This window comes from Pseudochaenichthys georgianus, chromosome 6 (genome assembly GCF_902827115.2).
Source record: "Pseudochaenichthys georgianus chromosome 6, fPseGeo1.2, whole genome shotgun sequence".
Classification (NCBI taxonomy): Eukaryota; Metazoa; Chordata; class Actinopteri; order Perciformes; family Channichthyidae; genus Pseudochaenichthys; species Pseudochaenichthys georgianus.
In genome coordinates, this window is record NC_047508.1 from 16,350,010 (window position 1) to 16,377,872 (window position 27,863).

Below are 27,863 nucleotides of genomic sequence, written 5' to 3' on the forward strand. Positions count from 1 at the left end.
TCAGCGTCCAAGACAAACACATAAAGAACATGAGCTGTAGAGAAGTGGGACCCCATGCTAAGCAGGCGGAGAACAGTTCAGCGGAGCACAGCTTGAAGCTCTTTTTAGCTGCCAGGGGTCCAGACCCTGGAAGAGACTCTCAATGCTGAAAGCTGCTGGTAGTGAAGATCTTGCGTGATGGGACCGGTGTGGTGAAGAGCTATAAAGCAGCTGGGTCTTACATAGGTCCTACGAAAGTCTTACATATGGAGCAACGTTCTGCTATAGAGTAATGCAGTTCCAAACTGTTGTGACTCAGGACATGAATGAAGGGTCTTTCATGAACAGTTAGACATCTTAGGGCATGGGGAAATATTGCTGCAGTCAGAAACTCTGGATTTAACTGACTTGGAATTACAGAGCCAATAAGAGGCTAACGAAAGCAGTTTTTCTGACTTGGTTGCTTGTAATTTATTGCCAAAAACCTGTATAACACATTACAGGAAAGGGAAACCCCACAAATCATAATACAGCTCCTTTTGAATTTTCTATGCGTCATCAATTTGACTGCCTTCCTCTCATCCTCTACGAAACAGAGAAATGTCCCATGTTGCAGTATTGACAAGTCTCTCTGACCAATCAGTGCTCTGCAGTGTTTTTATTCTACCTTCTAGTGTTGATTTAGCTCGCTTGGAACAGGAAGTACCACAAAAAGCACCAGGTACTAGCCACAACTGTTTCTAATGAACAACCAAAAGATTTGAGTGAAGTAGAGCTGAGCCGTACCATGCAGTAGAAATGCAGTTTAAGCTAACCGGCCCCTGGCTTTGGCTTCATGAGAATGGTATCTAGTTTCTCCCGTAACTCTCGGCAAGAACGAAGGTTAAAAGAGCTGCTCTTGATGTGTTTTAAAAAGGGAATCTCTAAACTGAGTCCTGCTGTATAATATGGTAGGTTTATTCAGTCAGTGGGGCAGCATACTGTAAGCTGGCACATGACAGTATTTACACATTTCCATGGCTTGAGTTCAGAAACACAACAGCTTGTGGGCTGCTAAAGATTTAGCGCTCAAGCTCATCATCTGAACCTTGCACTAATTCAGAAACAGACTTTCAAGTATGAGCCAGGACAGGCAGAGAGAGAGAGAGAGAGAGAGAGAGAGAGAGAGAGAGAGAGAGAGAGAGAGAGAGGGTTATAGAGAGCATATGAAGACACATAGCTGCACAGCACGCAAAGGCAAACCAGCAGCTCTCAGGCTGGCAGTGCAGCAAGAAAAGAGGATTACAAAGTACAGCCAAGTAAATCACACTGGCTGTGGAGTAGTGTAAGCCCTGGATAAACCGTGCAGACAGTAGACCTCCCTCTCTCATACACAGCCTCCTTTCTACTCAGCCGTGGAAAACCAAGGCCCACCCATCTCTTCCTTGAATTATATACATACCGTGTCTCTGTGTCTGTGCAGGATCCTAACAGAAAGTCATTCCCATCAAACACTCACCTGAGCATATGGGCCGCACTGAAGACCACATCAAACTCCCCGCTGTCCAGGCGCGCGGCTTTCTCTGCCATCTCCGCCGCTTCCAGGAGCCGAGACTCTTCCAACAAAAACTGACCTGGCAGGGCAGAAGAGAGAACGGCAGCGCTGTTAAAACACTGAGGGATCCCCACAGAGGCTCAGAGGGATACACAGTCTGCCAGTGTTGCCTTTGGCCCTAAGAGAGGGACAGCCTGGTCTGCTCCTGAAATAATACGCTGAAACACAAGATATGAGCGCAACACACCACCGCTCTCTGGCCATCTCTCAGACCCATTTGTTCGGACTAACCGACCTTGATGGATCTGTTTCCTTAAGATGGAAATGTTCCTCGCGGAAAGTTTGCGTCTTATTACGGGTGCGGCTGGAGTTGGAGTTGTTGGAGCCTGACAAGGCCGTGAACCGAAGGTGGAGCCCTTGGTAAGGGCCAGGTTTAAAGAGGAATTAATACCCTGTTGACTTAGCTTAGCCCCACTACTGTACCAGGATGCTAAACCACTATGTGAACCGTAGCATATTTTCCTTAATAACCGTGGATGAAATTGAAGCCGTGAGTCCAGGCCTGAGGTGAGGAACAGATGTAAAGGGAGACTTAGCTCCAGGTTACAAACACCTCCGCTGTTATGGGGGTTTATGATAAATCAAAGCACAGCTACGGGTAATAAAGGAAAGATGGTCTCTGCATCAATACATGGCAGTGTCACGCTATATTCCTTTAATACATTCAAAGTTGTGTATGCAGTATTTTATCATGTAAATGTCACAGTGTGACTTTTTAAGAGTATTGCAAGACCTATCTTTGTAGAAGAACCAGTTCCAGGTATGTGGGACACTTGAGCTTTGACTTGTTTAGTTTCTGGTCAATTACATATTAATGTAACTATCAGAAAAAAACGAGTGTTAAAATAGTTAAATTACACATTTCCAACACTACATAAATGGCCAAATAGGCTAGAAAATGTAATTCCAGTTTTTGTTCACATCAAAATTGATTTACAATATTAATCGATTTTCTTTCTAAACAACAAACTTTACCTACAGAACAAAAATATATTATTAACTTTAAACAACTTTACTTATTTCAATATAAACAAATAATGCCTCTGGAGAAAATGTATTTTCTACTATTTTACTTGTATACATTTTACTATTAACTACTGTATGTGGATCAAGATCATGGAGGTTGTGGTTGTTCTGTTTACCTTAGTTCAACTAAAAAAGTGATTTTTATTTTTAAAACATAGTCCTTAACTATTCATTCGAAATAACTAGCTCGCCAGCTCTAATGGTAAACATCCTTTTTTCGTGTTTTTATTGTGCTACACTGTTTAATGTATAAAGCTGTAAACCCCTAGCAGTAAAACATTTTGTGAAAGATACTCCTTGAGCCTCAGCCAATAGGAAATGTCCATCTATATCCTGTTCTTTATGCAACGACACTTTCTTTATGTGGATCAATACAGATCCTCTCATTTTCGTTCTTAACTTTTAAAGCTGACAACTTATACACGTTTACGAAGATGCAAAAACCCACCATTAATCCGGTGCATTGATGTCGAGCTGACACATCACTTCATCATAACATCCAGTTTTAGACAGGTTAGGTTTAAAATACTTTAAAATGAAGTATTTAACGTATCAGCTCATTCCAACACAAGCTCACAGTGGCAGTGGTTGGATCTGAAAGGTTACAGTGCCATGAGTTACATGTAAATAATGGAAGACAATAGAGACGCCGTAATTGTCACGATCTTAAATGTGTTGCTATCCTCCACCTGACACTGTAGCTGAGTATGGGAAGGTGTATCACAAACCACTGTTGTCTGAACAACAACAAGCCAAGGTGTGGAAGTTCCGTGTATGTGTTAATTTGAAGAATATAATATTTGAGAATATAAGAATAATGGCAAGATAAGTCAAATCAAAGTAGTAAAAATGAATCTGTGCTTACCATAATGCATGTAGCAGTTGCCTTTTGTGGGATCAAGTTGGATGGCCTTCAGGAAGTACCTCTCCGCTTCTGTTTTCTGGCCCTGAGAGAGACGGATTAAACACTGTCATTATTTTTTCAACTGCTCCTCAAAACTACTCATTATAAAAATACTGCAAGAACTCAACAGCCAAAATACCTTTGTGTATACCCAATGTCCCTCTCCAAACCACAGACCTACTTTAACAATAAATATTAATAAATTGACACGAAACACATCGACCGCGAGTGTTATTCTTTTAAGCTCATGTGTCCTCCTGTCAGAGTACACACTGTCATGCTTGGCACAGCAGACCAAGCGGGTCAAAGGCTTGTTCATTACACACTTATCTGTGCACATTACACTTCCAGAGGATAACCACAGCCTGCCACTGTGTGTGGCCTGGCTGCTGTGAAACAAGACTGAGAGCAGCGGGTGGAATCGAAGCGAGAGGGTGGAAAAGAGAGGAGAGGGACAACGACGGTGAAGGCTCTCATACATCTATAGGGATCTTTAGGTTCACACACACACAGAGCTGGAGGGCACACACACAGGTTTTTAATCTGTGTGTTGTTCCAGGCTTTTGGGGGATGGAGGGTAAGCATCACTGAAGCCCTGTGGACTTTCTGAACTCCCTCAGCTCCTTTAGACTGACACGTAACCAAGTGAACAGTGCAGCTGGCCAATAGTGTGCCAGCTGGGACTTGGACACGTCCCTGCTCTCCGATGGGCCCCAGATGCCATCTGATCAACAATTAACAATGTGTACTCATCTGTAAAGCCTGATGTGTTAGCATTAACTATGCAGTCATTAGTGTGCGTTTCGCTAACATGTTTACCTCTGCATGAATAAAACAAATGATTACATTGGAGTTATGCCAAGTCTATAAAGGCTTTAGATTAAAACAAAATCATCAGATATGATAGTTGTGGATATTACTAGCTGAACATCAGAAATGTTTTCGTGGCTTCAAATTGAAGTTATGAGACCTATAATATGGCTTTACTTTTACTCAGCAACTGGAAGTCAAATGTAAACATTATTCTAGAAATGGAAAATATAAATCTATGAAAATAAAAATCTATGGAATTAGAAATTAAGACAAATAATATTTGAAACAGTGGAATAATTTGATTGAAAATAAGGCTCAAAATGAAATGTTATTGAAAGATGAATATGCAATTGTGTTTGTGTTTAGCTACTGTATGTACTGATACAGTATGTATTTATATATGTTTCTAAGAAGGATTAAATATATATGGTATGTGTCTATATATATGTGCACCATCAAACTAGCCTAGTTTATTTGCTGAATTATTCTCTATATATATATATTTCACGTTATACGTATAATATATGTATGAACAAACCCATACAGTATCTAAGCAAAGGTATATTCATTTGAAACCCTAGATAAATATAAAAGATGAATTATAATTAAATAAATATTGCATTAACCAGAAAAAATAAGGTATATAAACCCTGGGAAATACAGCAAATTGCTTCAGTTTAGTCAAACAGAAGAGTGGGCTCCAATCCAATCAGTACAGTGTAACATTAATGACATATACTTAGTCAAGTGTATAGATTTTCAGTGAGCTGTACATTCAATAAATACATCATTTTCTAATGTAAATATCTGAGTGGAGTTTCCCCTTGAAAACCATCCCATAGCTAAGTACATGTTTAGTGGAGTCTATAGTGTTCAAGTAGCAATCCCGGTTCCAGTCTTCAAAGAATCCTCTCTGTGTATTTTTATACTCTTATTCACAGATGTAGGAATGTGTATGTTTGAGGGCCAGCTGGTTTTATAATAACAGACCCATGTCTGTTTGTTAAACCTCAGAATTAAGTTTTCACATACTAAATTGAGTTGCACTTGTGAGTGGATGGAGGATTTACATTATGACACGTCTAAGTACTTAAATGGATACTGTACCATGCCCAGAGTAAGATATATAGCAGCGAGGGGAAAAAAGGAAACACGTGTCTGATTTCTCATCTTAAAATAAATGTTATTACAGCTCTTATTAATCCCTTGAGAGGATATTTGCAACACCACTTGTTATATTACTTTAATGTTGAACCCTTTAAACAGCCAACTCCATTCTCTTTCACCTTCAAATACTGGAATACGATGCCTTTGGCTCAACTATATGTCTTTATCAAAATGATATAACGCAACAATCTCTGATGCTCAATTTTCTCTCTCTTTTCTCTGGAAAGTCAACCACGGACGTATTATCAAATTAAAATGAGTTACCTACTTCTCTACTTTTCTGCAGAGAAATTACCAACAATTCTAAGGCAAGGAAGACATAAATGATCTTGTCTTCAGCCGATGTGTCGCATCTGCCTCGCAAACTCACAGTCGATAAGTATAATATGTATTAAATAGGTTAAGAATCATGGGTCCGGTCTTTAAGCGGCTAGCTCTACAGCCATGCTTTGAGCTAAATGCTAATGTCATCATGCTGCTAACCTAAGGAGACAATTATTTATATTACGCCTCTTGTAGCACTTTGGGATTGCTTTTAGCAATGAAAGGTGCTTTACTAATACAATGTATTATTATTATTATTATTATTCATCCTTACATGTAAAACATGTATTGGCACTAAACACAGAGTACAGCCTAACACTTATACAGTAAGTGCTTTATTAAGACAGCTAATAGGCTTTTTAGAATCCCCTGACAATTCAAAAACAGTGATGTTATTTTTTCTGGGATTAGGGACAATGAAAGTACACTTAGTCAAGTGTTAGACGCATTATCATGGTAAAGGATAATTTAGTTTGTTTGCAGGAAAGGATATTTCCCCCCAAAGTGGAACCTGTGCTAAAAAAAGCAACTACTGTATGCGACCTCAGGGCTAATAAAAAGCACCGTTGTATTTCTAAGAAGAGAATCAATGGAATCCACAGCCAGCCTGTTTGCTGTCACTTCCTTTCCCCATTTCTTTACATGACAACACTCCCTCTTTGTTGAATTGAAAGCACCTTGGGGCCACTAGCTTGACGAGGGGGGCGGAAAACACAAACATAATAAAGGAAGTCAATAACAAAATGCCAACCACCCTTCAAACCACAATTTCCATTAACTCCTCATTCATTTCAGCTCTCTATGTGGATACAATATGCTCCCTTTTGTCACACACATGCGGAGTTTATTGGTGCGTGCCTCACACCTCAAATCTCCTGATACCATCGGATAAACTGCAGATGTAGCTCTGGCTCCGCGGATGAAGAGGTGATTATGAATGGAGTCTGTACTGTATTAGCTGAGGATATGACTGAATCCAATGGGGCGGCCGTGTCCATCTCTGCCCTGCAATGTGAAGGCTACAGAGGGCAGAATCCCATCCTGATCCCCTGGCGTGTCAGCGGAGGTGCGGAGGGGTCAGCGTAATGGGGGGGATGATACCGATCTGGGTTATTAACTCTCCCTTCCTCCCCTATGTTGTCCTCCCCTATTCCACAAATCACTCTGTGCTCCTCAGCTACAATCCCAGCTAACTCCAGTGTCCCCCTCTCACCCCTCTTTGACCCTGCTGCCAAGCCTTATCTCGCGGTCTCTCTACCTCCCCCCGCAGGGATCTGAACCTCAAAACCCCTGACAGTATCGCAACCGTCTTCATCACTCACAGGGGTGCCATAGGGAGTGCGGAAGTAGAGGATGAAAGAAGCAGGGTGCTGGTTGGCAGGTCAACTTCCTGCGCTGGTTTTGATCACACTTAAATGCTGTTGTCATAAGGCACAGAGCCCATAGCTAACACAGAGAGAGAATACATTACATGGTACCCAAGCGGCAACCTACAGGCCTGAAAGCAGTAGTGCCTTTAACTTGTATTTCTTTATATTTTGTGTTTACAAAAATAACAGTCCCAATTTTTTTAAGCCTATGAGAAAAAATATGTGAAGCTAAACATATTTCTAATGAGTTAATGGACTCAATTGCTAGTCACATTCATATTTATTTCTACTCTCCGATTTGGAGTATAATGGACACTTTCAGTGGGTGGCTACATCGTAAGTGTCAGTGTCATGATATTTTTTGTCTTAACATTTTTAGGTTCAAATGTATTTTTTCAGTTAATGATTGTTACATTTAACGTATCTGTTTTTTGGAGCATTCAGTCCAACCTCTTACTTCTGATGTGTGAATCCAAAATAAACAAGAGGGCAACAGTTAAAAACCAAGAAGTAGACGAAAGATACTATGAAAATACCTTTACTTAAAGTGGACCTATCATGCTATATTTTACAAATATATTGTAGGGCCATTCCTATATAAAACATGTCTGTGAAGTTTTTTTTTCAAACTACCAAACAGATCATGCCTTTTAGCCATGCCTCATTTCGCTCTATTTGCTCTTTTCCAACCCTGTTTTTGCAAGGGCTGATTCTGTGACGTAGCTTTAATGCAAATGACCACGCCCCCCTGCAGGAGAGGGGAGCGTGCTCTGATCAGCTGCTGGGCTCTCAGAAGAAGGGGAGGAAAAGAGAGGCTCCGTCCTCCGTGTTTTATTCTTATATCGAGTCATTATTCGTTTGTTTTAAAGCTCAATAAATAACAAAGAAGACCTTTGACCGGCACTTTTCTAATTTTGTCCGGAAGATTTAAACTTTAACGGACATGTTGACCGGCGAAAACATTTTTAACTGAAACTCTGCCGCACGGTCCCCTTGTCCCTTGGAAGAGACGGAGAGGTGGGTGTTTGTCATCTGCTGGTGGACTACCGGAGAGAATTACAGCGAGGGAGGGATTGCATTGAATAACAGCAGCAGGAGCAAACACTTGCCTCGGGGAGGGAGAAAAGGAGCCAGAGCGGAGAATAAACAGAAGGGCAACCATGGAAACCATGCGCGGGAAGTCTTCTTCGCTGCTTTTGTGGCAGGCTACAGCGCCACTTACAGGCCTGGCATATGTACTACAGTGTCTCCAGCGCTTTTGAGCGGCAATGGCCGTGGCCCAACCCCCCATTCCCCTGATAGGTGGAGAGTTGCCCACATAGTCGGAGCTCCCATTTTCTGACGTCAGAAAAATTCATATCTGTATCAGCTCCGTTGCAGCCCCGTTTTTAGAGATTTGGGTATGGAGGAAAAGAGAGAGGGTTGTGTTTTCTGACACTTGGTGAGTTCCCTGGAACACCGGGGACACTTATTCATGTATAAAAGACGTACAAAAGTGCATTTTGCATGATAGGTGCCCTTTAATATTCATCAGTAGGAACTTTTAGAAATATTTCAATATTTCTCTCATGGATAAAGATGCTCTCAGTCTAAACAGTGAAGGTCCCTCCTCTGAAGGCTTTATTTGCACTCAGAATCACAGCGGTTCAAAACCCTCTACCATCCATCATGGTCAAAGATCTTCAGGGATTCATCCATGCAGGTTTGAGCTCTACTTTCCTCCAAAATCAATAATATGTTCTTAAATAAAATGAGTTTCTCTTCACAGCCCACTGAATTCTTCCCTGAATCCACTTCACCAAGTGTTAACAATCCCCTCTAAAGAATTGTGTTATTCCCGTGGACTCTTATTGCTGACCGCATTCGGTTTTTATGATATCCTATGTGCAGAGTGAATTTCAGCTTGGTGACTTTTATCTGTGTTGTTAGCTGGAAATATTCTTTAAGCTGATCATCAGTCTGACTCCGGACATATAAATCAATCTCGTATGGAGCTTAAGCTCAATTTAATTTATACTGTACACATATCCAACATTAACTTTACAGAGGATACGCTATGAAGTCTTGAGCCACAAATGTATATCCTTTTTTGGTAGCTTTGGAATTAGCAAGGCCAGCTGTTTCCAGCTGTAATAACGCTATGCTACGCTAACTGTGTCGCTGCTCCAGATTATTATTCATCCTAACGATATAGGGCGTTTGGTTAATCTTCTAATCTGAGTTCCCATGTTATGTGACAGATGTTATTAAACCGAGCAAATGAACAGTCTGGCAAATGATTGAAACATTTTTTCACTTTGGTTTTTGTACACTTGAACTGCTGTGAGCGTTAGAAATGCGGGCTGATCGATCTTTTAATGTTGTAATGTTATAAAGATGTTTTCAAAAGGGAAATAAAAAGGGATGGGAAGATTCTAGCCTTTGTGAGGACATCCAGATGACACTGCTGTAGGCTAGCAAACACATTGACATTATTCCATTAGGGCCCATACTGTGGGAGAGAGAGGTGAAGGCCTCCACCCCTTTTTTGACCTTCTGCGCAACTCTTCTTCTTATTTGTTTATTTCTCTCCTGACCATCCCTTTCAGCTCTATAATTGTTCCGCTTGGTCAGCTCTACTCCAAATATTATCTCGCAACGATCTGTAACGGATGACTGCATGACCCGACCATATAACCATCTCCTCTTAAACCCTGAGTCATTGGAAACTGCTTCTACCTCTGAGACCTTTCCACATTAACAGCATTTTCTTCGGTCATTGGGACACAGGTCAGCTGTGTGACCCTAAGAGGATATTATCTGTCCTGGAAAATGCTGGGCAGATGTCCATTTCTTTCTTTACACCTTTCACAGATTTTAATTCTCTATTTTGCAGAGCAACACTGAAAGCTTGCCGAATGCCAGATATCCATGTTGCTGTTGGTTCAAAGTTGTGCATGCAGCTTTTCTTTAGCTCTTTTTTAAGACCTAGTAACTTGAACCAAAGAAGGAGCAACAAAGGGGAAGGTTTTTAATCCAAAAGTCCTCCCCATTGCTGACGAGCAACTTGAGAAACACATCATGACAACCTTCCGTCGTTGTTCACAATGCTCACTCTCTTCCAATCTTTTCCCTCTTTCTCACCAGCACACTATTGAGTAACTGTAGAGACTTCAGGAGGACATTACGACCACCATTGAAGAGCTGGAGAGAGCTGAGGAAAGGCCAGGGGAGATGAAAAAGAGTGTAATAATAAGGAGAGGAGACATAACTGGGAGAGGTAGGGAATGAGAACTGGTCCAGGAAAACAAAATTCAGACCTAACAGTTGAAGTGCAGACATATCAATGGATTCAACTTGTTAAGGATTTTTTTTTAATGTGGTCTTACAAAATAAAATAGTCTTGCCATAGCTTTGTGTTGTGAAAGAAAAAGGATATATGTTGAGTGGGCGGCTAACATTTTTTTCATATTTGTCATAAAACACTTTTAAACAACGATTTTAACACACTCTATTATTACATTAACTTGCAATCTATTCTTAATCACAAAGTAAAACATGTTTTTGTCCAAAGACCACATTTACCTTCAGATTTGGTAGGGATTACCACTGATGTAGCAATTTTTAGAGAACCTTTATACTGTAGATACATGTAAAAGTGTAAAATAAGTATGGCTGGTTTGAAGCCTTGTTCCAAAAAAAGGAGGAAACCAAGAATATAATTCTGAAATATTAAAGTTGAAATGGGTGACATTTGACCAAACTCAATAGGAGGGTTAAAGAACATAACACACAAGCGAAATCTTACCGTCATAGCCAGGAGTTTTCCGTAGGTGAGGTGTGCAGGAATGTGGTCTGGCTTGGCTCGCAGGGACTCTCTGTACCAGTGCTCAGCATCAGTCAGCTTGTTCAGTCTGATGTAGGCCTCTCCTGTGAGAGCAGAGCGAGGGTCGAGTCAGGGGTCAGGCAGTCAGAGGTTAAGACATCTCACATCTTCCCATTGTTCAGCTGAGAGTTTATGTTTATTTAGGATCCCCATTAGCTTTCGCTCTTGACAAAAGCTTCCTGGGGTCTGACACTTAAAACAATACAACAATAATACAACAATAATACAACAATAATAATAATACAATAATGAGAGTTTCCCTGACAGAGCAGCAGTGAAACCGAACCTCAATCCAGAGGGGCACGAAACCCGGCCTCACACCCCTCACTGAGCCCAGAAAACTCTGAAGTAACCATTTGTTTTCGAGACAACAATCATGCTGCGGAAACAATTTATGATCTGCTGTTGATGTCTTTCACAACACCAACAATTTCATACACAACCAGTAAATTCATTCATTTAGAACAATTAAAAGCAGGGTTCAGTGTGCTGTACAAACTAGTATATTACTTAGTTTATATCACACTCCCTCCCTTCCTCTCCCTGATGTGTCAAACATCATCCGATACCTCCCCCAACGCAGGATCTGACCCTCTGACTGTTCACACCTGAAAAAACAATACCCTCTCTTTCATAGCCGTCCAATAACATGTGTATTATTCTACGAATTTGACAACATAGACTAGTTATTGGACACAACACAGTTAAAATCAACATTACGACATATTCATCGCAAGATATTGAATGTATCCCAGTTATTTAAATGTCACGAGTGGTCAGGGTTGTTTAGGCTGGAGCAGACCTAAACTTTAACTCTAAAAGGATTAGGACTAATCACTTCCCTGATAGGACACTGTGATAAGCAACAGGTGTCACGCGCCTAATCAAAACTTTTAATGGTTTCAAAACACACTTTCTCCTTTTACTGTAAAAACCTCCTAACACAGGCATGTAAAAGACATCATATTTAAGATATCACTTCCTCTTATTGTGAAAAAAAGGAAACCTCCAGGCTTTAAAACCCCCTCTTGAGATGTAAAGCAATACATGAGAATATATTTTTAAGATGATATGCATCAGTACAGCCTTATGTTTCAGATTAGGAGAGCGGGAAATCCATATTAGTGTTGCTATATAATCCCAAAATGTCCTTGTCAACAGATTACATCAAAAAGAGCTAAATAATGGATGAGAGGATACAAAATATAACGGTCATCGTTGATCCCCCTATGATTTTATTACATTAGTTTTTCTGTATTAATTGAATTATTTATCATCTTATTCTCTTTCTTTAAGTATAAAAGGAGCACATTATCCCGATCACACACAATAAACACACATCATACCCTAATTTTTAGTTTTTTACCTACATACTGTACCAGTTAAAGCACATATTCTTTACTTTTTCCCACCTTTTTCTCTTGTCGTTTAAAATCTTTATTGCCTTATCCCTGTACTTGTCTGTAATCGCTTTATTAAGAAAAGTATATCGTAATAATATGAATATTTACATCCCATATCCAGCTCGTCATTTTCATTTGTCATTTCAATCTGAAATATAATATTGAAACACTGAATATTTCCGGTTGAATACATGTACAGGATTATCTGGATTTCACATATTTACCACCAATCAATGGCATTAAGCTTTTCAAAAAATCACGTTTGTTATTGACTGTTTTGACACGACCGCTTCATTAGCCGATGTGTTTAAACATGGCTAAAATACTTGCAGCAGACGTCAGTGGGAGATTAGCGAAAAACGTCAACGTGCAATTAGAAGTGACATTGAATCCAAGCAGCTGAAAAGCAGCTCCTCGGAAGGGAACATTCCCCAGGCCCGCAGAGAGAGCTGGAGCGAGGCCGGCAGGGTGCAGATTACCACCCAGGTCCGCCTCTGATGAGAGCGGCTGCTTCTCGGCGTCTGACACACAGCATGAGAGCAGCACGGAGAGCAGAAACTGCAGATACGCAGGAGCAGGTGTGCCAAATGTGCAAATCAGTTCAGCGAGGGGAACAGCGCTAAGCTGCAGAATCACAGATCTCTGGCTCAGCGCCTTCAGTACAGACGCAGAGCTGCTGCTTAGCGGTGACTGCCGCTTTCATCAACATTTTGACATAATCTCGGTAACTCTGTCAAATTCTATTTTGCCAACACATATATGAACCAGTGGGACTAGTCTGAAAAACACACAGCCCAGGTTTTGAGTGTGTATGTATGTGTTTAAGTAGCTGTGTGTGTGTAAGAGAGAAAGGAAGCAGGAGGGAGACAGTGAGAAAAAAGTAAAAAGCAGCCATAATGAGGCTGGAAGCAGCTGCTCAACAGCTGTAATATAACAAGCTGGATTGCAATGAAAAGCAAATTAAGTCAGTTTAACATGATATTGTAAAGCTAACTACCGTCTGAAAACAATGTTCAACATGATTTATTCAAGATAGATTTCTCAAACAAGGAAATCAATGATATAACTGGTGGCTACTTGATGTCTCTCTTACACCGATTTCACCATTTCTTTAAACATCTGCTTAATTCAAGCACTCCATAAAGCTTTTTGCAGCCTTTCATCCTGGCTTAACCTTAGCACAAGGCAGCAGAGAGGTAGATTGAGCTTAACCTCGTTTTCATCTTTATATCTAATAAGCAAGGGCTTACAGTAAGCCATTAAGATTCACAACTGGAACTATGAACTGGAGGTTAATGTCTTCTGACTTCTCACAGCACAAATGCTTTACTTGTTGTATTCTGCTCTTGAGCATTTTTGATCAATCATGGACGAATAAATCTACAATCACAAACGACAAACCATTCTATAGGTCTTAGGAACATTTAAATGTATCCAAATGATTTTAAACTGTAATTGTGGTGTAATTCTCAAGTCTGCTCTGCATTAGTGAGCCATGGGCTATTACACATTCTAGCTGCAAGAGTCAGACAGCTAATGGGTGTTACGTGCAATTAGTAATCAACTCATGCTTTTTAGTATACTTTGGTTAAGACACTCCCTGTCTAAAAACAAAACATTAGTTTTATTGGACTGGGAGTAACACAACATCTAATAAAAAATACAATTGAACTCAGAGAACGCAGAGCTACAATTGTGCATTCACATGCTTGTTGGGAGGTAGGTCTTTACATTTGTGTATACTCGTAAGCTTTACAACAGTAATCATTTTGTATTTATTGGCCTGTTAAGACAGCAACATGATGTCCGCGTCTGAGAGGTTGTTCCAAATTGAGCGTGTTGTTTCTCCAGACTATTTTTTATAGTTATTCCAACACCAATCAAATGCAGAAAAACTGCCATTTATCTTGGAAGGTAATGGAAGTAAAACATCATTTTTGTATCTGCTCTGTGATTTTGATCAGCTCAAAACATGAAATAGGTTCTTCCGGGGCCGATCGTGCGCCCTTCCACTAAGTAACCCTGCCGACAGACACACAGGTCCTCTCAGCAAAGGAGATGCATATTGCATAGCTGCCAAACGCTCCAAAATACTCAACATATGAACTCTCATTCCCATCATTTCCACTGTCCGTCATTTGTCCTGGTCTTAAAAAAACCGCTTTAATGTTTGTGCGTCTGAAACAAAAGCTGCTCTTACCCATCATGTTGTAGAGGCTCTGTGGTGCAAACTGTCTTGGCATTTTCTGTACTGCTTCCTTAAACACTGTGAGGGCCTCCTGTGAATGAAACAAACAGAAATAAAGAAGGTGGTGGGGGATGTTTGCTTTAGAGAGCGGAGAGACCCCGTCAGAGAAACTGGCTCTGTGGTAAGTTGTCATTCCTACCCTGCAACCGGGGCCCCGACAGTGAATACACAGCGTGGAATCGGGGGCCGCCGGGGTCTATCCTCAGTGTCACGGCTGTTAAGTCGACTCGAGCGGTGTCACATATTGACTCTGGTATGTATAGAGAGTAGGTCCGGCGATTCACCTCAGAGTCCCTCTCAATTTGAATGGTAGAAGGAGCTGGAACTACTTTATTGCTGAAGCAAATGTTGCGGTGAGAGGTTGGGAGGAAGTGGTCTTTTTCCTCAGTCGTGCCAACCATTTATAAAAGTCCTTATTGAATCTGCAGTACCATTGCTTCAGTCCTGATTGAATCAGCAGTCAGTGCTTATGTACAACATAACTGTGCAGCAAGGTCTTTAGGGGCGTGAAAGAGAGCACATTTGTAAGAAACAGCCCGAGGATTATCTCTCCCCTATGACACGAGCATTTCTGCAACATGTGTATGAGCATGTTCTCAGCTTCCTATACAGCAAGCTCCTCGGCCTGCATCTTATCTTCACTCACTACGGTTCATATTTTCCAGCATGTGCTGCACGTAAAGAAAAGCTGGTTGAGCTCCTATGGGGACTTTGGGGGTGTTTGTTAAACAAAATGTGTTTGCAGATGTTCTATACATGTTAGCCAAGGTGGATTTGTGCATGTAAACTAAAGGAAGAATTTCAGGGGCTAAAATATAAATGATAAAGATTATTAACAACAGGACATTGAAGGGAATGTCATTAAAGCCATTAAAGAAAGAAGTGTAACTTTAGCAAAGTCTAAGTACCAAGTCTGAAACGTTTTAAAATACGAACACATTTCTTAATAATATGCTCTGCAGTGACGGCTGTACCTCCTGGTGTCCCTGCTCATGGAGCAGCTTGCCCAGGTTGTATAAGCAGCTGGTGACGGAGCTCTTGTGGGCGTGCGGGTCCTTCAGGTTCTCATCTGGGATGTCAGCGCAGGTCAGGAAGGTGCGCTTGGACTCATCCAGGCGACCCTGGTTCATCAGGATGATGCCTGTGTTCAAGTAGGCCGCTGTGGGGAAAACACGGAGAGTAGTGTTAGTTCTGGCTGAAAATACAACTTCAGTAGAATAATCCCTGCTGCTTGGATTCATTAGGCCTCATTCAAAGGTCCTGACACCTCCCAATGATTTCTTATTTTGGATTAGTTCTTTAGTAAGAATAGTATGTATACTTACTCAAGAGCACACTAACACTGACATGTTTGTGCAAAGATAATTGTCTATAATACACTTACACTCCAACATTTGTGTTTGTATATCACTACTGAACACATTGATGATGCCAGCTTGTGGTGTGTTCTCTTTTTGCAGTGCTGACAAATTGGCCCATGATAGAAATTGTATTTTTTGACAAATCAACTCAGGGATATTCGTCAAAAAGACTAAATGCTGTCATCAACTGTCAATAATAATGGTAATTTGCATACGAGCACAGAATTGAAATTGTTTGGGAAAAATAATTTTGGTGTTAAATCAATTTGAATGAATGAATGGCTAATTCCTTCAAATAAGTGTCTCTCAGTGATCTAAGTCTCACAGATCAATGGTGCCGAAAGGAAGACCAATTATAATTTCTAGTGTGCTTATCCTTTAATGCTTTACTCTATGTTTGACCTTTGCATCCTCTCAGATACTTCGGTAGCCAGTTCAACTTTTCCTTCAAAGACAACATCTAATAATCAATACGCATCTGGAGAGTAATTAGTCTCGGTGGACTTGCCTCTCTTAACAACTCACTATACAGTCTGACTGTGTGAATACATTAACTTGACACAGCAGATCAATCTGGAAGGCTCTTCTGCAGGGTCTCAACATGTAATCAAGTTCAAAGAAGGTGGGAAAGAACCAAACCGTCTTTTTATCCAATCACAAACGCTCTCTTTTTCCTCTTCTTTGAAACACGTTATCTTACAGGGACCCTATCGTGCTTTTGGGGGGTTCCCTCTCATGTAGTGTGTTATTTAGGTTTGTGTGCATGTCAAAGGTCTGCAAAGGCTAACATCCCAAAGATCCCTCCAGAGGGAGTTTCTCTCACACCCATTCATCACCTGCCTGAAACCCCCCCATTGGACTCCTTTGTTTACTTCTGTGACATAGTGACATCACTACGTAACACTCACTCTTCTATTGGCTAGCTCTCCAACATACTGTATTGTACGTGACAGGCTAAGGGGCAGGACATCTCTAAGCGATTGACCAATCACAACAGAGCCAGCCAGCCAGCTAACCAATCAGAGCAGACTGGGCTCTGGTTTCAGACAGAGGGTGAAAAGAGGTGCTGCAGCACAGGCAGTATGAGAACAATAAAGAGCTTTTTGAAAATGAAACCATGGAAACATGTCCCAGTAGAGGCAACACATAGAATTAAGAACCTCCACATTAGCATATTAGGGTCATTTGAATCTGAAATCAAAGTAGAACCAATAATACAAAACAACAGATGTTTCCAACACACTAAGCCTTGTAAACTGAATTACTGTATGCAAAACATGACGGAAATCAAAAGCACTTCATCAGAAATCAGCATAACCTGCATAAAATGCTAATGTTTGCACTTGTAAGCTCCCAATTACGCGGTGAGTAATGGTTCCTCCTTGGAAAACGTTTTTAATTGTCACATTCTAATTATGCCTTCAACATGTCTGCTGCTAGAGGTAATTCATTAAACTCGTTATCAGCTTTAACAGATAATTGCACGCTGCATGCAAATGTTCTAGTCTAATAGTGACCTTGATTAGGTCGATAATTAATCCGGGGGAAGAAAGGAATAGGCATTTAAGATTCTCTGTTTATCTGACATTAACCGATGCCTAGAACAACGGGGAGCTAATTTATTGCATGATCAGGTGAGATTGGGAGAGATTTGTATTAATCACACTGCCAGAAGATGATAGCGGATGGAAGAATCTAGAAGAAGCAGGGAATTGTCGATGAATTCCCTAGAGAGAGACCGGCTGGAAACTGAGGGAATAAGAAGATGTAGTGGAAAAGATGAAATAGCATAAGATAATCGGGCTTGAATTCATAATAATTGACGGATCATGCAGTTGCCTGAAAGCCAGTCGATCAGCTGTGCCGATTGTTGGATCTGGTCGTATACCCACTGCCCTTTGACACCTTTCCCTCTCACGTCACATAACGACCGGCTGTGTTCACTGTTGCCTGGACACAGCGCAGCCACAACCACAGGAGCTGGAGATTGTCAATAAAAAAGAAGAGCTGCACTCACAAGCCAGAGTTGGCCGGCTTCCAATGGCCAGCTTATAGTAGTGGAGCGCCTCTGAGAACTTGTTGCTCTCCTGTAGCAGCAAACCGCTGAAAGAGACAAAGGGGATGATGTGTGAGCTTTAAAGGGCCCAAGAGAGGAGATGTGAGACAACATGTATGTATTTATTGACGGCTCTATTGCTTTTATAGCATGTATTGCTTCATAAAAAAGGAAAGAAAAAATACAAAATACACATTTAGGTGTTTATTTGAGACAACTTGGTTTAAAAAACAAGTAAAGTCAGAATGAGAGTGTCATGGTGATATATATCAGTTCAAATATATACTGTATTTACCTATAGTGTCTTTAGAACATTTAGAGTACACATTTCTACAAATGTGTTGTTTGTACTTTAACATAAAATAAAAACCAAAAGTTTCATTTCTATTTCTACTTGGATTTTTTTTCTGCTAATATAATATCCGTAGTGTAATTTCCATATTTCATTGTAAAAACATGGCAAACATTTCATTATGTACAGGTTGAATTTTTGTTCAGTTATGACCCTTATATGTCAGCAAAATGTACAAGAATTTTGAACCTAGCTTTGTTAATTGTTCAAATTTCTGTTCTGAAAATGTTTTCACATTTTCTCATATTTAATACGATATTGTATCATTTGGTTAATTAACTATGCAATTTAAAAACTTGTAATACAACAAAATATTACCTCAATGGAAAAAATCAGCTAGGGAGTTTTCTTGCATGTATCTATTAGTTAAAGTTGTTACCCTCTTAACCTCAATGTCTCATCTTAAAGTTAAATACCCTCCGTTAGGATTAGAGAAGACCACAAGCAGCTGATAAAAGTGAAGGGGAAGATTTAGATCTAGGAAACCACAGACATCTGAGCACACATGGATGTTTTGTGTTTCGCCCCTCAGGCTAAAACAGCATCATTTATAATGCTGTCAGCCAGACGGCCCTCTGGGGAAAACTTCACAGGACGGCACTTCCTCTGAGAGGACAGCCTTTATCAATGGACACACGCATGTAAATGGAGAACTCGTCCATTTGTTCACACACACTCATAAGTCAATGAAACAGCGTGGAGTGGAGACGCACTCAAAGGAAAATCTACGAAAACATATTATGAACATCCACCGGTACTTGAAGGCTATTAAACCTGAGCATATAGAAGAAGAAAAAAATATTAGGGCCGTACAGAACTTTTTTTTTTTACATTCATAGCTTCTATTCAGGTTTTCAAAAAATGTGAATGTCTGTAACAGCCGTAACCCAGTAATAACCATCATTAATAAATGATAAATTGACAGTTAAATAACAGTTATTAAACTGTTAACAAACAATTTAATGAAAATATATAATCTTTACTTTTTACAACTAATTTGGATAATGTTTTAAAAGCGGTATACACACCATTTACATTAAAAATGTGTTTTTGTGTTTATATATATGTTACACACTTTAAGATGTACAAGTCATTAGTTATCATTATCAAAAACTTAGTATACAGTAGTATATTTGAAAATAATGCAAAATAACAAATCACATCATAACAAACTCTACATTAACAGTCAACATTTTCTAACTCAAATGAACAATTGATTCACAATTTACTGATGATGGTTAATACGGTATAAGGTTAGGTATGAAAAAAACATGTGGGGAAATTGGAAATGATAACATCTCTTTACCAATTTTGCACTTTTAATAATAATAAAATGCTCTGGACGTATTGTAATTGTTTGGATCACTCATTGTTTGGATTGAGAATTCAAAAGTCATCTTTATGGACAACGCTTTGGTATAGCCCTTTAAGCTCCGTGCTCCCACACAAACATATAACGGTACAAACTCACAGGTTGTACAGCATGTCGGCCATGTTGCTGCGGTAATAGAGGGCATTTCGATACGCCTGCTCAGCCTCCTCCATCTCGCCCTGGCTCTTCAGGACGTTTCCGAGGTTGCCCCATGCTGACAGGTTACAAAAGAAAAGGTTAATCATACAGAATAAAAAAAGAGCGTTTGTGACAACCTCCTTTGATAACTTTTTCAGAATCTTTAAAAGCTCTTAGATTAAAACAGCAAGGAGGGACATTTCTGTGGCAAATAATCAGTTTCTTTTGTTATTCTCAGCCCCGTACTGACACGGGTTCAGGGTTTTTTAACCTCTAGGGAGAAAGACATTATGGGTAGAGAGAGATGACGCACAGGGGGAGGTTTCTGCCCAGCACCAGTCATTCCTATTCCTGTGTATGAACAAAAGAAGACCACCACAGCGCTTTTGCAAAGGCATTAGAGTTTGCTTTGTGGCAACGTACAGGCGGAATGAGGCAGCTATGAGCTTTTTTAAAAGCTTTTTCTTTTAGTAAAATAACACATTCATTGTATGTAAGATAGTAGTAGATGCCCATAGCTATGTACATATGTATATAATATAATATAATTGTATATAATTAACTGAGATCACCATAATGTACCGACTGTGGACTTGCACTTCCAAATTGACATTTAAGTAAAGATATTACAAAATTATAATCATCCATATCTGAATATATATATAAACATCTTTATTTAGAATGTATATACAAATGTATTTCTGAATTTTGTATCTTTTATTATAATTACGATTATTAGTATTTTCCTTTTGTATTGTACTCTTGCCTTTGCTATCTTGTATTTAGAAAAACACCAGATTTTCCCTACTGGGATCAATAAAGGTTTACTTGCATCCCTAAAGTTCCTAGAAAGATCAAATCCAAGCTATTGCTGCTTTTGTTGACCGGCGTTTAAAATGCTTAAGTAGGAAAATACTTTAAAATATGCAGAGTGCCTTTAAGCAAGTTATACCTTGGGACTTGGGTATAACTTGCGACCTTGGGTCCCTTGAAAGGCGCTATATAAATCCAAGCTATTATTATTATTATTTATTATTATACAAATTATTTTTGTTAAAAATCATAACATCTGAAATCCTGGAGTTATATTCGGTATAAACAAAGGCAGTTACGAAAAACAACCAAAAAGTACTTAATCCAACAGTGCTTTCAGAATGTATAAAGCATCTTCAGAAGGAAAGAGGTGCTTGGTCAAAAGTAAAGAAGTAAAAACAATCCAATGAGAGGTCTGAGTTTGTGCTGGGTTCTGTTCAAATCTCATGTTAACTGTAATGAATGTGAGTCGGGACATTGCTGCTGCTCTGTTCAGCGGACCGCCTGCCAAAACAAACAGCTGTCACGGCTCAGCTCCGCTCAGAATTTGAAAGGGAAATTAGCTAACACAACGTGTCCCTATTGCCTGGACCCTGCCCTGCTTCCCTGCTCAGCAACTCTCACAACTTTGCTTTGGACAGGAATGTGTGTGCGATGACCTTGAATGTGAATATTGAATATTTAATCTGCCGTTGCAAGTGCCAATCAGAGACGGGTGATGGTGTCCTCCCAACTAAGACAGGGCATTAAACAGATTGCATAGGGGGCTATAAGAAGAAGTGTGATAAAGAGGTTCAAAGTGTTTTTTAGGAATACATGTAGCCTTGATTAGTACAACTTACACCAGTCTTGTTTTACTTCTGAGGCATTGAACTTGTAAGCACTTGTATATTCTGTGGTAAGGCTGAGTGACGAAGAGAAGACATTTTGAAGCAGCTTGACTTTGAATAATTCATTGCGGCAGCAGAGAGACAGCATCTAATTCAAATCCGTGCCTAAGAGCTTGTCTACTATCAAACAAACAAAACATGATGGGGCAAATAAGTTTTCTTGTGGGAAATGTTATAGTAAAAATGTAGCACATGTCAGAGCAGTTTCACCTTTGTGTGGGTCGATTGCAATAAAAGAGCCTTACCTTTAGCAGGATTGACATAAATCCCTGACTTGTAGAGCATCTCCTCATTCTGCCAGTCTTTGTTCCTCAAAACAGTTTTGACACTGAAGAGAAGGACGACGGTAGCGCTGCAGTACACCAACATCGTCCTGAAGGACCTACGTCGCAGACGCACGTACAGAGACCTCATCCCCACTGCCACCAGCAAGCAGAAGCCCATGCTGGGGATGTACAGTACTCTCTCTGCTATCACAAACCCTACGTAGAAAAACAAGTTTGTGGCAGGGAGGAAAGGGATGGCCAACAGGCCTATAGAGAACACCACAACATTTTCCGAGGTGGGCAGTGGAGTCCTGCTCTCATAGTGCTTGTTGGTACCATTCTGTGTGTTATTATTAATGTGAAAGTCTGTGTGGGAATTGTTTGTATGTTCATGATTGTTATATTGGTAACTGTGTCCATTACTGTTCCCATTTCTGCCATTGGTGTAATGATGCGCTTTGCCGTTCGTCTCCTTGCCCTTAACCGTCTGGTCCGTCCACAGGCTGAACCAGGCCAGGAAGAACAATCCAAGGTAGAAGGCTGCTGTGTATAAGTTCCTCCAATCAGCAAGGCGCCTGATCAAAGGCAAGGCGTCCATTGACCAATCAAAACTGAGCATGTCCGGGCAAAGGAGAAGCCAAAAGTTGGCGGCGGGCAGGTAGGAAAAGGTAAGCATCCGGGTGAGGAGCGATGGTGAGTCCGCTGCCGGGTTGTCGGAGTTGGAGAAGTTCGGAGGTTTGTTACCCATCCAGTAGAAGCGGCCGGCCAATAGGACGACTCCCCAGGCAGCCAGCAAAAACACATTCAGCAGCAGGTCGACGTTCTTTCTCTGAAGGACAAAAAATAGAGAAACAATGATCAAACCCTCGCTCCATTGGGAAGGAAAGGAAGGGCTCAAATGTACTGAACAAATAAGAACATGAAGCCAGAGTTAGTTTGCTGGCTGGTAGTAATACTTATCTGCGATAGATACATTTATTCTCACCTGGCTTTCGGATAAGAAATGAATAAAAAAAAACGCCCTATCTTACACAATTTTAACTCTCAAGACAAAAAATATTACTATAGTTCAGCAGCAAAAATTAACAATTAATGTTCAAGGAGAATTAAAAAAGTAATTTTTAAGTATAGGCACCGAGATTTTTTATGTTGGTTGATCTGATCTTTCAGAAAACCTAAAAGGCAAGAACCATTTTGTTAAGTGCCATATTTTTAAGAAGGATTAAATCCAGAACATTCACACTGAGTCAATTCATCGATTGTTTATAAGTGAAGGAGACCTTACACCATAACTTTCCATTCATGCACACATTTCCCATCTGGGGCCTCCATGGACATATCAAAACAAACACAACTCAATTTCTCATATTACAGACTCGATATTAAACACTTTTCCAAATGTTATGTGGGGATCCTTGTGAAATATTTGGTTGTTTAATACTTTGCTGGCGAAGCTTTTAAAAATGACTGGACACATATCCCCTCAAACATGTTCCAACCTAGGACCAACTGACCTTTCTTTTGTGCTCATGTTAGAAATATAACTTTTAAAAATATTAAGCTTTTCCCCAAAGTCAGCAGCTGATAATGTACAGCAAACTTCCACATCCTGCAGTATTAACTAGTATTTTGCCTGAAAAACACATAAATATCGGCACATAATTATCAAAGGACACAAAACATGATCAATACATGAACTATGCAGTAATGGCTGGTTCCATTAGTCACATCAACAGTCTGAATCTAAATCACCAGGGCATCATAGTCCTAGATTTCTTCTCGGATTAATACATTTTCATTATTTAAACTTACACCCAAGGCAACACAGGGCTAACCACATGTTAATTATATTCCAGTGGACGGGATTTTTCTTCATTTTCACATACAAAGGGACAAGTCTCATTTGTGATCATAATCTTGGTATTGATTTTTTTAGACTGTGCTATTTCATTTACAGATTGTATCAGTGTAGAGAGGCTTCAGTAACCTCTGGGGACTTGTGACTGTGTTGTTGTCAGCGTAGGATCCCTGCCAACACAACGGCTGCAGCTCAACACCTACACTATTTGATGTGGTACAATAGAGGGCTCAAAACAACAGCCTGAAAACACAATTCAATCAAACACAAACTCTTTATATGTTAAGTGTCTACAATGGAGGGTGAACAAATGCTCATCTTCAAAATTGCTCCTTGTTTTTGTAGCTAAAGAAATGTACCAAATGCACGTGTGTGGCCAAACAACAACACAGTGGGGCTGAATATGAGCATACAATATTCATAGTATTTATTGAAAATATTTCACATAGCTACTTGTATAAGGTCAGATCTGTGGAGACCTGACAACAACCTGTAGCGTGATAAGCCACTGTGGAATAATTGGTTTGGTCGCTTGGCAACCAAAGGTCATGGATTTAATCCACATAACCATTGCTCATTAATTGTAGTCAGGGTGTTACAGTCAGCTCCACAATACTTCTAACAAAATACAGGACACAGTAATGTACTTATATAGTAAGAATATATGGCAGGTAGGAATAATTATAAAACATATAATGCTTTTATGAAAACTCAATCAAGAGAATAAAAACAAGATGCTCTGTAGGATGCAACCTAATGGGTGAACTGTTTCAACCAGTCAGCCATAATGAATCTACGTAAGCTGGAAACCCACTGTGACAGTGGATGCTCGAACATAAAAACAAAAGACCACAGCTAGGCAACTGAACACAAAGCAATAGAGTGTATGCCAACCAATCATAATGATCCCACCGCTATTCAAAATAAAAACAGGAAAGGTACCAACATCTGTAGGTAAGACAGATACAACCGATAATATAATGTAAGTTGTGAACAACCAAAAGGGGATGATGTCCTGGTGACATCCAATATGGATGCTGGAACTTTGCCCGAACAAGAACAAGACTAAAAACAAAAAGCACATGGGACATAAAGCAAAACATGATGTCAAAATGGTCTTGTAAAGAATTAAAATAAATAGGCCCTATTTGTCGAAAAAAAGATAATACTTGCCATGTATCATTTTAACTAGCCATCAGTGACACAAGAATGCTGCATCTACATTCCTGCTGATTGTGGGACAAACTTACTCCACTTACAGTATCCATTCTTGCTGAGAGTTGAGAAAATGATTGATAACCTCTCTTATGTCTGTACGAGAACTATGAAAATGCAGCTCGTAACTGGTTAGCCTTATTTAGCAAAGATATTAGCATTAAAGTATAAAGTATATAAAGTAATATAAACCTGTAAAACGACCACAATATTTGTATACTTACGGTTTTGTATGTAGTGGTAAACAAGATGTAATGTGTTTATTTGTAATCTTAAGAGGCGTTGGTCAGTGGATTTTGTTACTTTTGAAAATGCTATACTAGCCGTTTCCCGTTGTTTCCAGCCTTTGTGCTAAACTAAGCTAGCTCACTCCTACTTGTAGCTTTATATTTTTCAAACAGATACATAAGTGGAGTCAATCTTCTCATGTAACCCTAAAAGTAAGTTATGTAAAGATACAAATATTTTGGATTGAAGGGGTTTGACATTTCCTGAAATACCAAACCCCTTCAATACAAAATACTTTTACCTTGATTTGTCTGCTTTTCCTGCAAGATTCACGTGATGACTAAAACAACATATTGAGTGTACTTTTTACTATAATCTAATACACAGAAATAGTAGTTAAACTGAAGTGACTCTCCAAGAATATCATTGCCATGGTCTAACACATTCTAAAAACCTGTCATCTGAACTTCATATGAACTCTCCGGATAGATGTATGGATGGATGGAAGCAGAGTATCCTCTTCAAATCTCCCACACTAAATGTCAATGAGAATTTAAAGCCAATCCCTAAAATCACTGGAGTGGAGAAACGGAGGTCCTGTGGGATTGTTTTTATCCAAGCAAGGTGAGCAGAAACTCTTCAAAGGGGTGAAGTGGGCTGAAGTGTTCTGTGAGGCTGTTCTTTGTGAAGACTTTGGCAGAGAGGCTTGCTGAGCAGGATAAACACATCTCAATCATTGCTTCAGGGAGATCCATCTTGGATTCAAGAGGCTATTTTTCAAGCTCTCAAGTCTCCTCTCTGGCTAACGCGAGGGCTTACAACACACCACCTCAAAGTGAACTGGAAGAAAAGCGTCCTCTATTTTTAGAGCCAACAGGTTATCCAAAATTGGATGAGAAATGCAGGGGGCACAGCGAGTTAATTTCTTTGCTGCTTAGGGCTGATTTGTGAAGTACCTTTGATTTTGCTAAGCAGCTTTGTTCCTGCTGTGTTGCGTCCAGCGTCCGTAGGGCAACGGGTAATGCTTTATGTTTTTCTGCATACACCTTTGAAAGTGCTGACGACAACCTGGCATCGCTCCCAAACATTCTCAAACCTGGCCCGATGACAAACAGATATGTCATCCTGACTCTTCCCAGACGCAGCACACCCTCAGACATCACCACCCAAACCACATCCATATGTCTAGGCCGAAGGCTGAGGCGGTATTTTATTTGTAATACTTGTGCTGCACTTCCACGCTGAGATTTCACTTTTCTTTGCAGAATTAAGTCTTTTGAGAACACAAAACAATCCTTTCATTACACCTCAGCACACATTTGAAGCCATCTCGGCCTATCTTCTTCGACTGCTCTTGCTTTCTAAGGAAAATAAATGTGAAAGTAAAGAAGTATACAGGCAGCGAGCAAACAGGACGTTTCTCGAGAGATGATCTGGAGGACACATTACTGCAGGGACAACATGAACCCTGAGTCTATTATCTCTTGCATAAACAAACATGTGCAGCCTTCCTAATATGCCTGCGGTTAAAATGTCCACCATTCAAAAGCATAAGTTCATTTACCAGCCAGTGTACAGCTCTCCGGGTGTTGTAGCTCCATTATGCAGGAACACCAAGGCATTCCAGCTTTGTGTCTTTTGTCTATAATCCAGTTTAGTCTGAAATAAGTGGTTCAGTGGTTTTCTTCCCTTTTGTGTTGGAGGCACAATCAGTTCAGAATTGAAACAATTTAGCTTTTATAAGCTATGCATGTGAATAAAATATCCTTGGAGATGAAATGCAAAACAGGCCAATTACGGAATCCCTATTGGGCCTGTGCCTGCTCTTTTCTCTTCTACACTTTGATTAGGATGAATTGACTGAGAAGAAAAAACTTGATCTAAAACGTTTTTTTAACATTGCTTTGGTTTTGTGAAAGAAGGTTTGTGGCGAAAGAAAGTAGAAAGAGTTCAGGGAGAAATGTAATTAATTGCTGGTACACATAGGCTTTTTTGCATAATTGGCTGATGCACACCAGAACAATCCATCACAGGAAACATTTAACTAGCTCATCAAACTGCAACGACGTGATTGGCTCACACTCCAACGAACACCTCTGAGAAAATCCTGTGAAAGAAGAAGTGGCATGTCTGAACTAGCCCCCCTCTTCAATCAATTGTCTGCACAGGGCCTTTCATCAAGATCCTGCTTCACATTGATAGACTTGTAATGGAAGTGAAAATGAGCTCAGGTTACCAATCAGAGAGTCGAACAAGCTTTAAAGTCTTCAGACACATACACATCTACGGAAAGCTCAATGTTGGTCTGAACACCAAATCCCCTAAAAAGTCTGCATCAATCATTCTTCAGGTTTGATGGATGGATTGTACACTGTGTCCTTGTTCCTTGACCGCTGGAATGACTAATCAAGCTTTCAGTTGATGAACCAAAACGCCCCCATCTATCTGCTCTTCTTCTTATCAACTGCAGCTGTTGTGATCCCCTCCTCGGAGACAGAAAATAACCGTTGGTTGTAAACACCTGATTGTTAGCAGCCAAGACAAGATAAGAGCCCGACTATTGCACTTCCTAACAACGTGTTATGGATTACCAGCAGCTGGCTCATGTTTTCAAAATGTGA

General features: G+C 40.1%; 1 protein-coding gene across 1 annotated transcript in view; it reads right to left on the bottom strand.

The window, feature by feature from the left end:
• The window catches only part of tmtc2b (transmembrane O-mannosyltransferase targeting cadherins 2b), a 109,610-nt gene that overhangs the window by 14,059 nt on the left and 67,688 nt on the right, over window positions 1-27,863 (bottom strand). The window contains exons 3-10 of the mRNA XM_034086084.1: window positions 21,921-22,770; window positions 19,934-20,048; window positions 18,072-18,157; window positions 15,668-15,852; window positions 14,646-14,724; window positions 10,965-11,086; window positions 3,465-3,546; window positions 1,478-1,592 (exon numbers count right to left, since the gene is read on the bottom strand). Of these exons, the coding sequence (XP_033941975.1) occupies window positions 1,478-1,592; window positions 3,465-3,546; window positions 10,965-11,086; window positions 14,646-14,724; window positions 15,668-15,852; window positions 18,072-18,157; window positions 19,934-20,048; window positions 21,921-22,770 (1,634 nt within the window). The remainder of the gene's footprint in view (window positions 1-1,477; window positions 1,593-3,464; window positions 3,547-10,964; window positions 11,087-14,645; window positions 14,725-15,667; window positions 15,853-18,071; window positions 18,158-19,933; window positions 20,049-21,920; window positions 22,771-27,863) is intronic.